The sequence below is a fragment of the Rattus rattus genome, chromosome 15, assembly GCF_011064425.1.
Source record: "Rattus rattus isolate New Zealand chromosome 15, Rrattus_CSIRO_v1, whole genome shotgun sequence".
In the NCBI taxonomy this organism is placed as follows: domain Eukaryota; kingdom Metazoa; phylum Chordata; class Mammalia; order Rodentia; family Muridae; genus Rattus; species Rattus rattus.
This window is the reverse complement of record NC_046168.1, coordinates 67,610,570-67,622,887: the sequence shown is the minus strand read 5'-3', so window position 1 is coordinate 67,622,887 and position 12,318 is coordinate 67,610,570. Positions and strand designations below refer to the sequence as shown.

Genomic DNA, 12,318 nt, shown 5'->3' with positions numbered 1-12,318 from the left:
TGTGCCAACCAGGGAAAAGCATTCAAATATAGGAGCCTACTGAGGGCCAGGAAATGACAAAAGGATTCTCCAGATGAGGAACAAATGGTGTCACCTATTGTGCTGAGGATTGAAGCTTTCCATGTCTGCTCTTCTGAAGAACTCAGAAAACGTTTCTTCTGCATCCTAAGCATGCCCAATATTTCAAGTGCCCCCAAACACTTTGGCATCTTTACTTTCTCCAAAGCCTCCCTCCCCATGGCTGCTTGTCTACACATCTGACCTCCACGTCAGTGTTGTTCAGCTTCTCCCTCCTTCTCTATTCTCTTGGTAGCTAATGAAGTTTACTGCCCTAGGCTTGTTTCTAAATTCTAATAAAATGGTCCTTGAGCACTTATTTGGGCCCATCATTAAATTCTCTTATTAATGAAACCACCAATGTATTTTAAACTTGCTGTAATTTGACTTCCTTTTTTTCTGCAAACTATGAAACAAAAAAAGCTCCATGCTCAAACACAAAACTTGAGGTAACTTAAATGTGTTCCTGGGTAATGATCTCAAAAAAAAAAAAAAAAAAAAAAAAAAAAAAAACCCCTCCATACCCATAATAAACTACCCCTCGCCCCTCGCTCCCTTTACAAAATGTACTATGTGCCTTCAACCCCAGCAGTTGGGAGGCAGAGAGGCAGGAAAACCTCTTGTAAGGCCAGCCTGATCTACATAGTAAGTTCCATCCAGGACTGCCCTCCACAGTGAGACCCTATCTCAAATAAATAAACAAACAAACATATATTAAAATGCACTTTATTAATGAGACTAAAAACTTTAGGAGTAAATTCCAATTTCTCCTGTATCAATATTTCTCAACCACGATAATCAAGTGAGGTGAGTAGACAAATGAGACATTGAAATTTTCATATATAAACAACACTTAAGAAATTGTAGACAAAAATTGTCTTTGGTGTAATAAAAAAAGAAACCAAGGGTATTGGTATTGATTCAAATAAGCTACGTATCAGTCACCTTATACTTTTCAATGTAATTATAACATAATCCCTCCTTTTTCTGCTGTGATTTCAAAGGCCCACACCATTCCCAGTTGGCTCTCCTTGCCTCATAGTTCTGGATCAGACTGTACGCAGGCATTCAGCTACCACCCCAGTACCATGCCTGCTTGCCTCCTGCCATGCTCCCCAACACAGACTCACCCTCTGAGTCAGGGTCAATGAGTTCTTCTGTAACACGCCTTGGTCAGGGGTATTCACAGCAATAGCAGACATGTCCACATATGCATGTACATGAATATAACCTGTCAAGTACATTTGGTATTGCTTGTTTGTATTTAGGGTTGGCCACTTGGGATTGGATAACTTACCAAGAGACTTTTCCCCGGGTAAGACTGGTTCTTAGTAGCTTTTCATGTAGAGATTTGGCAAGTCAGCTGACAGTGTCATTGTACAGGTCTTGTTCATATTAAGATCTGACAAGGATGTAACTGTCACGTACAGACTGTATCTCGTTGCTGACATTGTGATCTCAAAGCTCTCAATTTGATACTAACAACATCCATAAAACAAATGCTGGTATTAAATATACACTAATAGCAAAAACTATTAATAGTACAAAAAAAAAACTTACACATCTTTAATCATTTAAAGAAACACGGTTGGCAGAAGGCTAAGTGACTAACTCCATCCAATATATTCGTATGCCGAGAGGGTCCAATTTGGTACTTGACAGCAGATAGTCAAAGTATAAAGACCAACGGGAACTCTTGAGTGGAGTAACAAGGGCTAGTCTTATTGTTAGGCTTTCTCTGAAAAGCAATACTTTGGCAATACTTTGTTTCTGCTGACAAAGCATTTCATTGTATGTCTCAACTAGGCAGCCTGACGTGAAAAACGATGCATGCAGATTTTTGGTAATAAATATTAGTTTTCTAGAAAACATTAATGGATGGCTAATGATAAAAGAGCTAAGGCTACACATTCCTCATGTTCTTTTGAGAAAAACTTATATGTAAATATACTTACTTATATCTAGAAATATATATTTATATTAACTAGCTTAACAGAAAATAGCATTTTAGCTTGGTTTTATATCTCAATCATGCGTATTTGTTTGTGACACATGTAAGTTTCCTACTAGCATTCTTCACTATTTACAACTTGAATGATGGAATGTCTGTAAGTTGCAACAAAGTAACAGGAATCATATGAACAACAGAAAATCTGATGTCTGATCCTTTGCAAATGTGAAACCACTTTTACTTGGTTTTTCAAGTAGTCGAATAAGATGAGACCATTTACACCTGAGATGAGGCACTTTTATGATTCCCCCCAAAAGGATAAGTATAAACTACAACTTTTCTTGTTAATCGTATTCTCCATTTCAGGTATGATTAACTTCAAGATGGTTTACAGGTACTATAAACTTTTATTTTGTTGTCTTCCATTTTTCCGAGTCAACAAACTCTGTGAAATACATAAAATACAGCCGCACCACAGACCAGTTACTGTACTCACATACAAATGATCTGAACATCACATAAGGACACAAGTTTCAGAAAAGGAGTACTTCAACACTACTTCAACGACGACGATACTTTTTTCATAATTATGTATAAATACATTAGTATCCAAAGGGCAAATCTCTGCACTATTTCTAGATAAGAATGTCCTCAAATGTGTAACTGAATTACAAATTATAGTCTTACATATGCTTTTAAAGTAATGAAGTACAAGACAACCTTGTGGGCCGGAGCAGCAGTCTTGGAGAGGCCGCGGTTTGTTCCTACCACCCACACGGCAGCTCCCAAGCAGCTCCCACCCCTTTTCCAGGGTTTCTGAGGCTCTTCTGGCCTCTGTTGGGCACCACACCCACATGAATACACACACGGAGGCAAAACACACATGCACATAAAAAATAAAGTATTTAAACATTAAATTTGCCAATATTAAGTGTTAAAAAAGCATGTAAGAACAAATATTTGTCTTAGCCAGTCTATTGTGAAAGACCTTTCAATCAGTTGGGACAACTCATTCTAAGCTTTATCATGTTTTCTATCTATATATTTAGAGTGAATGTTTTGGTGAACTTAAGATAATAAATTAGATTAGATTCCACTTCTAAATTTCGATAAATTCGTTGTATTATATTTTTCCAAATTTTCTGAATTTAGTATTAATGCCTGCCTTATTAAAGGGAATAGCTGACTCTAACTTTTAGGTTTATACAGAGAGTTAAAATCTTGGCACGAGAGTGGTATATGCCTACAATCCCACCATTTGGGCGGCAGGTACACAAGGATATCAATGGTGATGATAACTTAGAAACAAAACATTTGTAAACCTGTTAACTGCCAGTGACAGGAGTAATAGATGCTTAGAATTGAGTAAATTTATAAAGCCTAGATCCCTAAATATCTTTTGATAAAATAAGTCAGTATGGTCTTGAACTTGGTTAACCATCCCAAATCCATGCATCAAAACATTCCACATATACGGATGTCTCAAGTCCATATCAAAACACTCCACGTGTATAGACAGTGCTCCCAAGTCCTGCAACGTCCCGCTCCTCTAGAGACAGACTAGCTTTTAGTCAATGACTCTTCTAAAACAAAAGCTTAGCCAATGTTCAAATAAAAAGAGAGAGAATGCATTTATACAGAATGACAAAAATTTAAGCTTGGCAAAGTAATGACTTTTATTTACAACTGCATGTATCAAGATTACAATAGAAACACTAGTAATACCATCTGAACAAAAGCAATGATTTATTGGTACTGGCAACAAATAAAAGATTAACAGTTTCCGAAGAGAATCAAGCAATTATCCAGGAGCTGCAAATCTGACTGCAGTAGTCTTCCAGTGTCTTTTGTACCCTAATGGCTTTCCCCCTTTTTGCCAACTACCTAGAAAAACAAAAATAAAAAGTACAATTATGTATAACTTAATGATTCAGTTTAAAATAGATACTAACGTAGTAAGTTCAAAAAGACTTTTGTCCTTTTGTCCTTGTATTAATTTTTAACCTTGAATCTTTTCCACATGCAATGTGTTTTTATTGTGGCAGCAAACTGTAATATCCCCTTCCCCTAAACACAAGGAATTAAACACATGCAAGCTACTTTTGGTTTTCCATTCTGTCTTAAGAAGAAATGTAATTTTTCCAAGCCAAGTTGACAGTTTAGAGAAGTTAATTTAAAAAAAAAGGGATGCTATGTGAGTAAGACACTCTTAGTGTACTAGTTTTAGGCAATTAGACATCTAATGTTGATTACAGGATAACCTGTATTTAAAATGATATGCTAAAGTCACTTCTTCTAGACATTTCCTTCAATATGAATACAGACTGACAATGATGAGTTCTTTTCTAGTTTTTTAAAAAACCTGGTTGCTAGAAATGGTCTATAAGAAATATAAAAAATAAACCTTGCATCTGAGCAATTAAAGAGAAAAAAAAAAAAACTAGTCCTGAAGGTCTATAAAAATACCTTAGTTCCTATAAATGTCATAACATACACACACAAAAAAGACCTGGTAATCTACCAAAAAGTCATGAAAATAGGTCCTCTGCTGGTTCTGTGTTCTAGAGTAATTTACCTAAACAGAGTGTATCATTAGATAATATATTCTCACAGCATAAATTTCTCAAAAGAAATCCCCTTTAAAATGAAGTACATGTTTGTTGGTAATAAAAAGACTTATAAGTACATGAAGAAAGTTTCTTATTTTAAAGTGATTCTGTTCTTAATAGTAGTGTCCACAGGCTATTAATACACGTGCATAATAGAAAATAGCTGGGGCAATGTCATTCATGAGAACAGACTTAGAAACACCTTCCACTGAGAATTATTAACTACAGAAAGATGATGTTTCTGAGTTTTTGTGTAGTTTGTTTTCCACTCAAGCCAGGGACAACTTTTAAAGAAAGCCCTCTTTGGCCCATGCAAACTATAACAGAATAGCTCAGAAGTCAAAGGGACAATAGCATCAGAAAACAGAAGAGTGGACACAGGTAAGAAAACGGGCTTTAAAATACACCACACTTGGGGTTGGGGATTTAGCTCAGTGGTAGAGCGCTTGCCTAGGAAGCACAAGGCCCTGGGTTTGGTCCCCAGCTCCGAAAAAAAGAACCAAAAAAAAAAAAAAAATACACCAGACTTCAGGGAGAGGGTACCGCCTATTCCATGAAAGAATTTTAGCTGACACACTATACAAAATTACTAATCACTATATTACTTAGGAAATGCAACAGGGAGCTATTAGATTAAGCAAAAGAAAACAATTAATAGTAAAACAAAATTTTAGAGGATGTGATACAGTAGAAGATGCAAGTCTGCATACTGTTTCACAGGCTGACAACTCTCAACTTGCCAATATGTATTCTCTGTAAAAGAAGAAGAAATTGAGCATTCCATGCAGACTCTTACCCCACATAAGCTCTTTTATTCTGTCTTAATTCTTTCTATTACACCCCAGAGAGACCAAAGTCTAGGTACATCACAATTAGATGTTAAAGGCTTTCACTCAGTAAAGAATCCATTGATCTTCTGCATTAGTGTTTTAACCCAGCCTGGTGTTTAGTCCGTATGTCCTTCCACTGGCCTTGGGTTCAGCATGGAGGATACACCACAAAAAGATTGAGGACACTGTTCCAGTGAGAAAACTCACAGCTTGCAACTACAGCCTAAGAAGTATGCAACACTAGCTCTAGTTAAAAACAACCACAAAAAGGCAAAAAAGGAAAGAAAAAGAAAAACTTGTACTTTCTAAAACAATTCTCCTGCTCCTAAAATATAAAACATTAAAATGGATGAAAATATTACTCAACTAATTAAATTTAAAAGCATTTGTAATATTTAAGTTTTACTTCAAAATTATTTCTCAAAATATTAAACAAAACAGCAGTAAGTTAAAAACCAAAAACAGAACTGCCTTGTGAGTGCACAGTGCGGGAAGAAAAGGCACCTGATCGCAAGCAAAAGAAAGGGACAACTGAGTCGTGAGTGGTGGATCTGAGGAAGAGATGGTGGAGGACTCTAGGTAAGAAGAGGCTGATCCAGATGCTGAGGCTGAAGAAATCTCAGAGCAACAAACGGGGAGGGTGGAGGGTGGGTGAGAGATGAGCAATGAAGCAAGGGGTGCGGGGGACAGTGAGACAAGTTTATCTGTATATTACTTCATTTAAAAAAATCTTCTGCTTTTAGTTCATTGAGTTGTATTAAAAAAGCTGAAAAATAAACAGATAGAAGCGTTATAAAAATAGCGTATGTGGTAAATGGCCAGTTTAGAAAAGTCTATCTTTATAAAAAGTGATAAGATGTGGTCTACTTTTCACATGCGTTTTGTACCCTAAAAAGCGAAAGCCCCAAATTTCTCACTTTTGCACACTTGCATTTTAATATAAAGCAATCTATGTAAAAAGTCTGTTTTAGCAAAGAAAATATTTACTCTTAGTCAAAACTGCAAGCTTTCCATGCTGTACCATGAAGAATGCATTTACAGCAAACAGCCACAGTATGCATGACACCTTTGAGGGCAAAACCAGCCGAAAAGAAGGTCGTTCTATTCCAGCAGCTCTATGGTGAATGACAAAGCTGTGGCGGCATGCAGAGGCTTCTAAAGTAACTCTCCACAACCAAGATCTCTCAGGGTTACCTTAGCTTCTGTCACCTCAGTGACATGGGGGAGGGTCATTGACATGCTGAAAACTAAAATAATCTACAAATAACTCACACAACAGAATGTACACTGAAAGACTTAAAACTTACTATGTGATCCATTAAACCATTTGACGTAGCTCTCTCTCCACTACAGCACAATTATCATATATATCTTCACTTACTATAGAATATATACCAAATATATTTTGAAAATTCAAAAATTACAACACAGAGCCTTTCAGATCAACTACACTGTAAAGGGAGTTAAGTGTCACATTTGACTTGTCACTGGATGACTTCTGCACCTTTGAATTTTCGTGCCTGGGTCTCAATGTTTCCATTCTGTCCGGGGCACCTATTCACTCTCTATGGTTTCCTCTGTCCAAATTCTACATTTAAAACAGATCAACACTCCCTGTATCCACAGTTTTTTCCTACTTTCCTAAAGATGGTCAGAAAGGAGAAAATATCATTGTGCTGAAAATATGTGAGAATACTTTCACTGTCATGTTTCTGCTGCTACATAAGAATACAATCCTGTTACAAATAGGGACAATAATTGCTGTGGCATGGTAATACATAAACAGAAAAGTCGAACACATTACTGTCCCAAACTGGAACCCAGAGCTGATAGTTTTTAATAAAGAACTCTATAAAAGGACCAAATAGGCCAATCTCATATAAATCCTCTGAAGTTTTTCTATATTGAAAATATTGTTTCTTATGTAAAAAATAACCCTATTAAAAATTAGTGCCTGTGGGAATAGGGAGGCAAAGTTTAAAACAGAGGCAGAAGGAACCGCCCATTCAGAGCCTGCCGCACATGTGGCCCATACATATACAGCCACCCAATTAGATAAGGCGGATGAAGCAAAAAAGTGCAAGCTGATAGGAACCAGACGTAGATCTCTCCTGAGAGACACAGCCAGAACACAGCAAATACATAGGCGAATGCCAGCAGCAAACCACTGAACTGAGAACGGGACCCCCGTTGAAGGAATCAAGAGAAAGGACTGGAAGAGCTTGAAGGGGCTTGAGACCCCATATGAACAACAATGCCAACCAACCAGAGCTTCCAGGGACTAAGCCACTACCCAAAGACTATACATGGACTGACCCTGGGCTCCAACCTCATAGGTAGCAATGAATAACCTAGTAAGAGCACCAGTGGAAGGGGGAGGTCCTTGGTCCTGCCAAGACTGAACCCCCAGTGAACGTGATTGTTGAGGGGAGGGCGGTAATGGGGGGAGGATGGGGAGGGGAACACCAATATAGAAGGGAAGGGGGAGGAGTTAGGGGGATGTTGGCCCGGAAACCGGGAAGGGGAATAACAATCGAAATGTAAATAAGAAATACTCAAGTTAATAAAGATAAGAAAAAAAAATTAGTGCCTGCAATCAGAATAAATCTCACCAGAAGCAATTACAAATCAATGTAATATTAATATTCTTAATATACCTAAGAAAAGCATTCAACCAATTAAAACTTCAATTTCGAAGCCAAAGGGTTCTGAATCCTGTTTTTAAATTCTTCTCATAGCACCACTGCTAGGGACCATAAAACTGCTCTGTAAGGAAGTCTGAAGTCAAAACTATCTTAGAATACTACAATTATTTTCTTTCAAATTCTCATTCTCTTTAAATACAACACAAATGGTACATGCCATAACAGGCTGAATACAGAAACCAATATTTTCATGAGAACTCTATTCTCATGATAATATTGAGAATATTAGTGAATATTTCATAAAAATATAAACCAATGTTATTCTTATTAAAGTGGTTTTTCTATTGAAAAAGGTAGGCTTTTTCAGATTTTTTATATTTTATTTTATGTGTACAAGCATTCTGCATACATGTGTGTAGAGGATGTGTGTGCCTGGTGTCCACAGAGGAGGGTTTTAATTCTCTGAAACCAGAGCTCTGTGCTCGCTTCAGCAGCACATATACTGAAACCAGAGTTCCAAACTGCTGTCAACCACCATGTCAAACCCGGGTCCTCTGAGAGAGACACAAGTGCTTTTAACCACTAAACTATGCTTCCAGGCCCTGAAAAATGTGTTTTTTCACTGCTAATGTAGAATACATTTACTTACTCATCATGAGCTTTTTTATTCCCAGTTTAACCTTTTCTTGGTAAGGCCTCACACTTGCAGCAGTCACCCTACCTCAACCAAATCTGCAGGTGAATGGATGGACCTAGAAAAGAGTAGCTAAGATCTCGAAAGACGAATGTCATGCTGTATGTTCTCTCTCATCTGTCTCACCTGTTACATCTACACGGAGTAACCACCGAACTGACAAAAGCAGGGCCGGAGATGGGGCCTGAAAGGGGAAATAGCTGGACACAGGTGATAGAAAAGGGAGTGGGTAGATCCAAAGGGGGAGAAGGAAGATCAATACAGAAGGAAGAGGGATGAATAACACCAAGATGGCTTGATAAAGTCTCAAGAAATCATCTCATATTTGCCTAAAATTATACACAATATATACGTGAATGTACGCACACACGCACACATGCACTTGCACCCTGAAGGCAGTTAAGCTATGAGGTAACAAGGCTCCACACAAGAACCACAGACTAACAAGCTCAGAACCAGAGATAAAACCTTTGCAGGCTTGGGGAGTGTTATCCAAGGGACTCCCAAAACAATACTGATTACCAATGCAGCCAACCTTTGGTTGTCACTCAAGGGTTGAAGGTTGGACTACTGCGGAAGACACCACACATGAGGACATATGACCCAGAAAGCCTCTTTGGCATGATTTCAGAAAATACTACAAAAACTATCAAGGAAGGCAAGCAATTATTCAGCTCTGTCCAGCAGCAACAATGAGGAAGCACAACAGGCACCGACACAGCAGGATACGCAAAGGAGCAAGGAGGGTAATCACACGGTGGTGGCAACCAACAGTGTCTATCTGGAACCAGCCAGCTTCCCGGACTACTGAGGTCATGGACATTAGAAAACACTTATTACTGCCACTCTGCTAGATCAGCATAGCCCATTACTACATTTTAAATCTTATCCTTACATCCACAGACCTCATCAAATCTTTTCCTTAGAGAAAATGGAAACCATCACAGAAAAACAGAACTAGACACAAGGCAGAGATCAAAGGATCACGTGGAGCCAGTCCCAGGGGTTTCCACAGCTCCTGCACCTCTGCATGAGGGGACACTGGAAGAGAGGGCATAAAGAGTCTAAGAACCAGAATGTCAGATGCCCACTCAAACATTCTCCTAGAAAGTCTACACAAATAAGACAGGAGCAACAGCAAATCAATGGACCTGTTAATATCCATGGGGAAAGTTTTTGCAGGGTTCAACACCTAGGCAAAAACCTGGGGGCAACTTTTGACTTCTGGGAAAAGGAAACTTGCCCTCTCCCAGGTTGTAAAGCAGAGCACGATATGAGTATGGAATGAATGCGACTGAAGAAAACGGGCTGCCGACTTGAGATAGAGGGTGGACAGTTGCCAACAACTTAGAACAGGAAGGGGCGGAGGGAGGCAAGAGGGAAAAGTGATATAACTCTGTTTTAATTAGAAAACATTTAATTAAAAACATACAGTTACTAATATATAATAGATTTATTAATTGTAATTTAAAATTTTCCCAACTAATCTTTTTCCTTTGAATAAAGGCCTCAAATGAGGTAGCAAAGCTACCACAACTTCCCAAGTACTGAAAATTACAGGTATGAGCCACTATCCTGGATTCCCTGTTTAATTGCTACTAAATAAGTATGTTAATAAAAACTCTACTTGGCCGGACTTTTAATCCAGCTTTTAATCCCAAAACTTGGGAGGCAGAGGCAGGGAGATCTCTGTGAACTCAAACTGCCAGCCTGGACTACAAAGTGAGTTCTAGTACAGCAAACCCTGTCTCACCCTGTCTCAAAACAAAACAAAACAACAACAAAAAAATGCTTATTGATCTTCAATCATCTTTCATACTTTAAATGATACCCAAAACCAGAAAGTTTAAGAACTGTTATTTTTCCATCGTTTAAATAAGGTGAAAAAGGTGCACAAATAATAAAAAAAACTCTCAAGCAAGCACCCTCCTCAAAAGCAGCTTTGAAAGGCAAAAAGAAAAGGCTAAACAAGCTAGATGGGTTTGTGATCAATACTTAAGACAGTCACTAGGCAAACTATAAAAATTACAACTGAACAGCTGACTGGTAAAAACGCAGAATAGAATATTACTTGCATCAAAAACAGAAGTTAAGCAGCAAACACTGAAGGAACAAATAGGATATTGAGGCAAAACTTAATGGTAGGAAGATATTAACCTGATACACAGTATAAACCTTACAGAAGAGCTAAGCCGGCGACAAACTATACAATGAACAGCTAGAGCCAGGCCAGTGCATTTAAGTCAAGCCAGACAAGCAGACAGCCAAACATCTCTGTCGCGCGTTTATTTTTAAAGGAAAATGCATCCCATACAGTAAAAATGAAGCTGCTTTCTACCTGCTTCTCCTGACTAAGCATTTTACACATGCAAAACACCTGGGCACAGCAGCGCTAAGTTCTCAATTATTTCCACAGCTCCCCAAACTCATGCTATGATTGTCAGAAGCTACTGAAAAGTAACCAGCATGTGCTATCCAGGTCTTCCAATTTTTTAAAAAAGCCAACATGCACCTCACTGGACCATCTACGGCTAAGGAATTTAATTTTCTATAATTAAATCAGGTCTATAGCTATCACCAAAAAGAAAAAGACTCCTCAGGATGTTCTAACTCCACAAAACAAGTCCCTGCACGAAATGTGCTGGGAACCATATACTTGGTGAACTGGCAGCCCTAAGGAAACTCATCCCTGGTAATTACGTCCTAGACCGTTGGCTAAGCACAACCATGAGAAGTACTGTGGCCAGTGTTTCCTGTAGTCATGTTTCCCAGCAGGTTTGGCACCTCCGCATATTTAAAAGCCACCCACACAACTGCTGCCAGTAACAAGGTGACCCAGAAAGCATGGGAAGAGGCTGGCCCTCACTCCTCAAAGTCCTTGGTATACAGTAAGCTCAACGGAAAGAAGCCTTAGGGTTGCATCCTCCAAGAACACAGACATATAGTTATAAAAATAGGAGAAAACTTACAGTCACTTTAAAAAGAACACAGACAGTGCTTAGAAGGTCAGACACGTCCATGTGTTAAGATTGGTTTACTCTTTCAAAGTAAAACCATTCAAGTCTTTGTATATACATTTCACTATCAGCAAAGTCCTTAAAATCTTACTATGACTTCCAAGTAATAATTCAACTATAATTTCTTCATTATTCCTAAGCATTTTCTATAACAGATGATTATTTCTTACTCAGATGTATGTACTAATATTTTTTCCATCAGTTAAGAGTTATATTTACTAAAGACTTTTTAGTTGAATATCTCAACATGGTGCCTCCATTTAATCGTTCATGAGACACAGTTTTGAATCTTTATGTTTATAAACAAGGACAACTAAAATATAAGAAATTTTTCCTTTGAAATTGTATTTTCCTTAACTGTCATTTGAACAAACTTACTCGTTTGAAGTCATTCATATTTGTTGCCTGGACGGGAGTACCAATGAAAGTAAAATAGGAAATTCTTGTTGTTTCTTCTTCTCCTTGATTAGACTGAACAAATAACTGCAACGAAAACCACATTTGTAATTTATAAT

The 12,318-nt window shown here is 38.0% G+C and overlaps 1 protein-coding gene across 1 annotated transcript in view; it reads right to left on the bottom strand.

The window, feature by feature from the left end:
• Positions 1-767: 767 nt before the first annotated feature.
• The window catches only part of Txnl1 (thioredoxin like 1), a 29,858-nt gene continuing 18,307 nt past the window's right edge, over positions 768-12,318 (bottom strand). Inside the window, exons 7-8 of the mRNA XM_032885355.1 lie at positions 12,182-12,286; positions 768-3,892 (exon numbers count right to left, since the gene is read on the bottom strand). Of these exons, the coding sequence (XP_032741246.1) occupies positions 3,863-3,892; positions 12,182-12,286 (135 nt within the window). The 3' untranslated portion in view covers positions 768-3,862. The remainder of the gene's footprint in view (positions 3,893-12,181; positions 12,287-12,318) is intronic.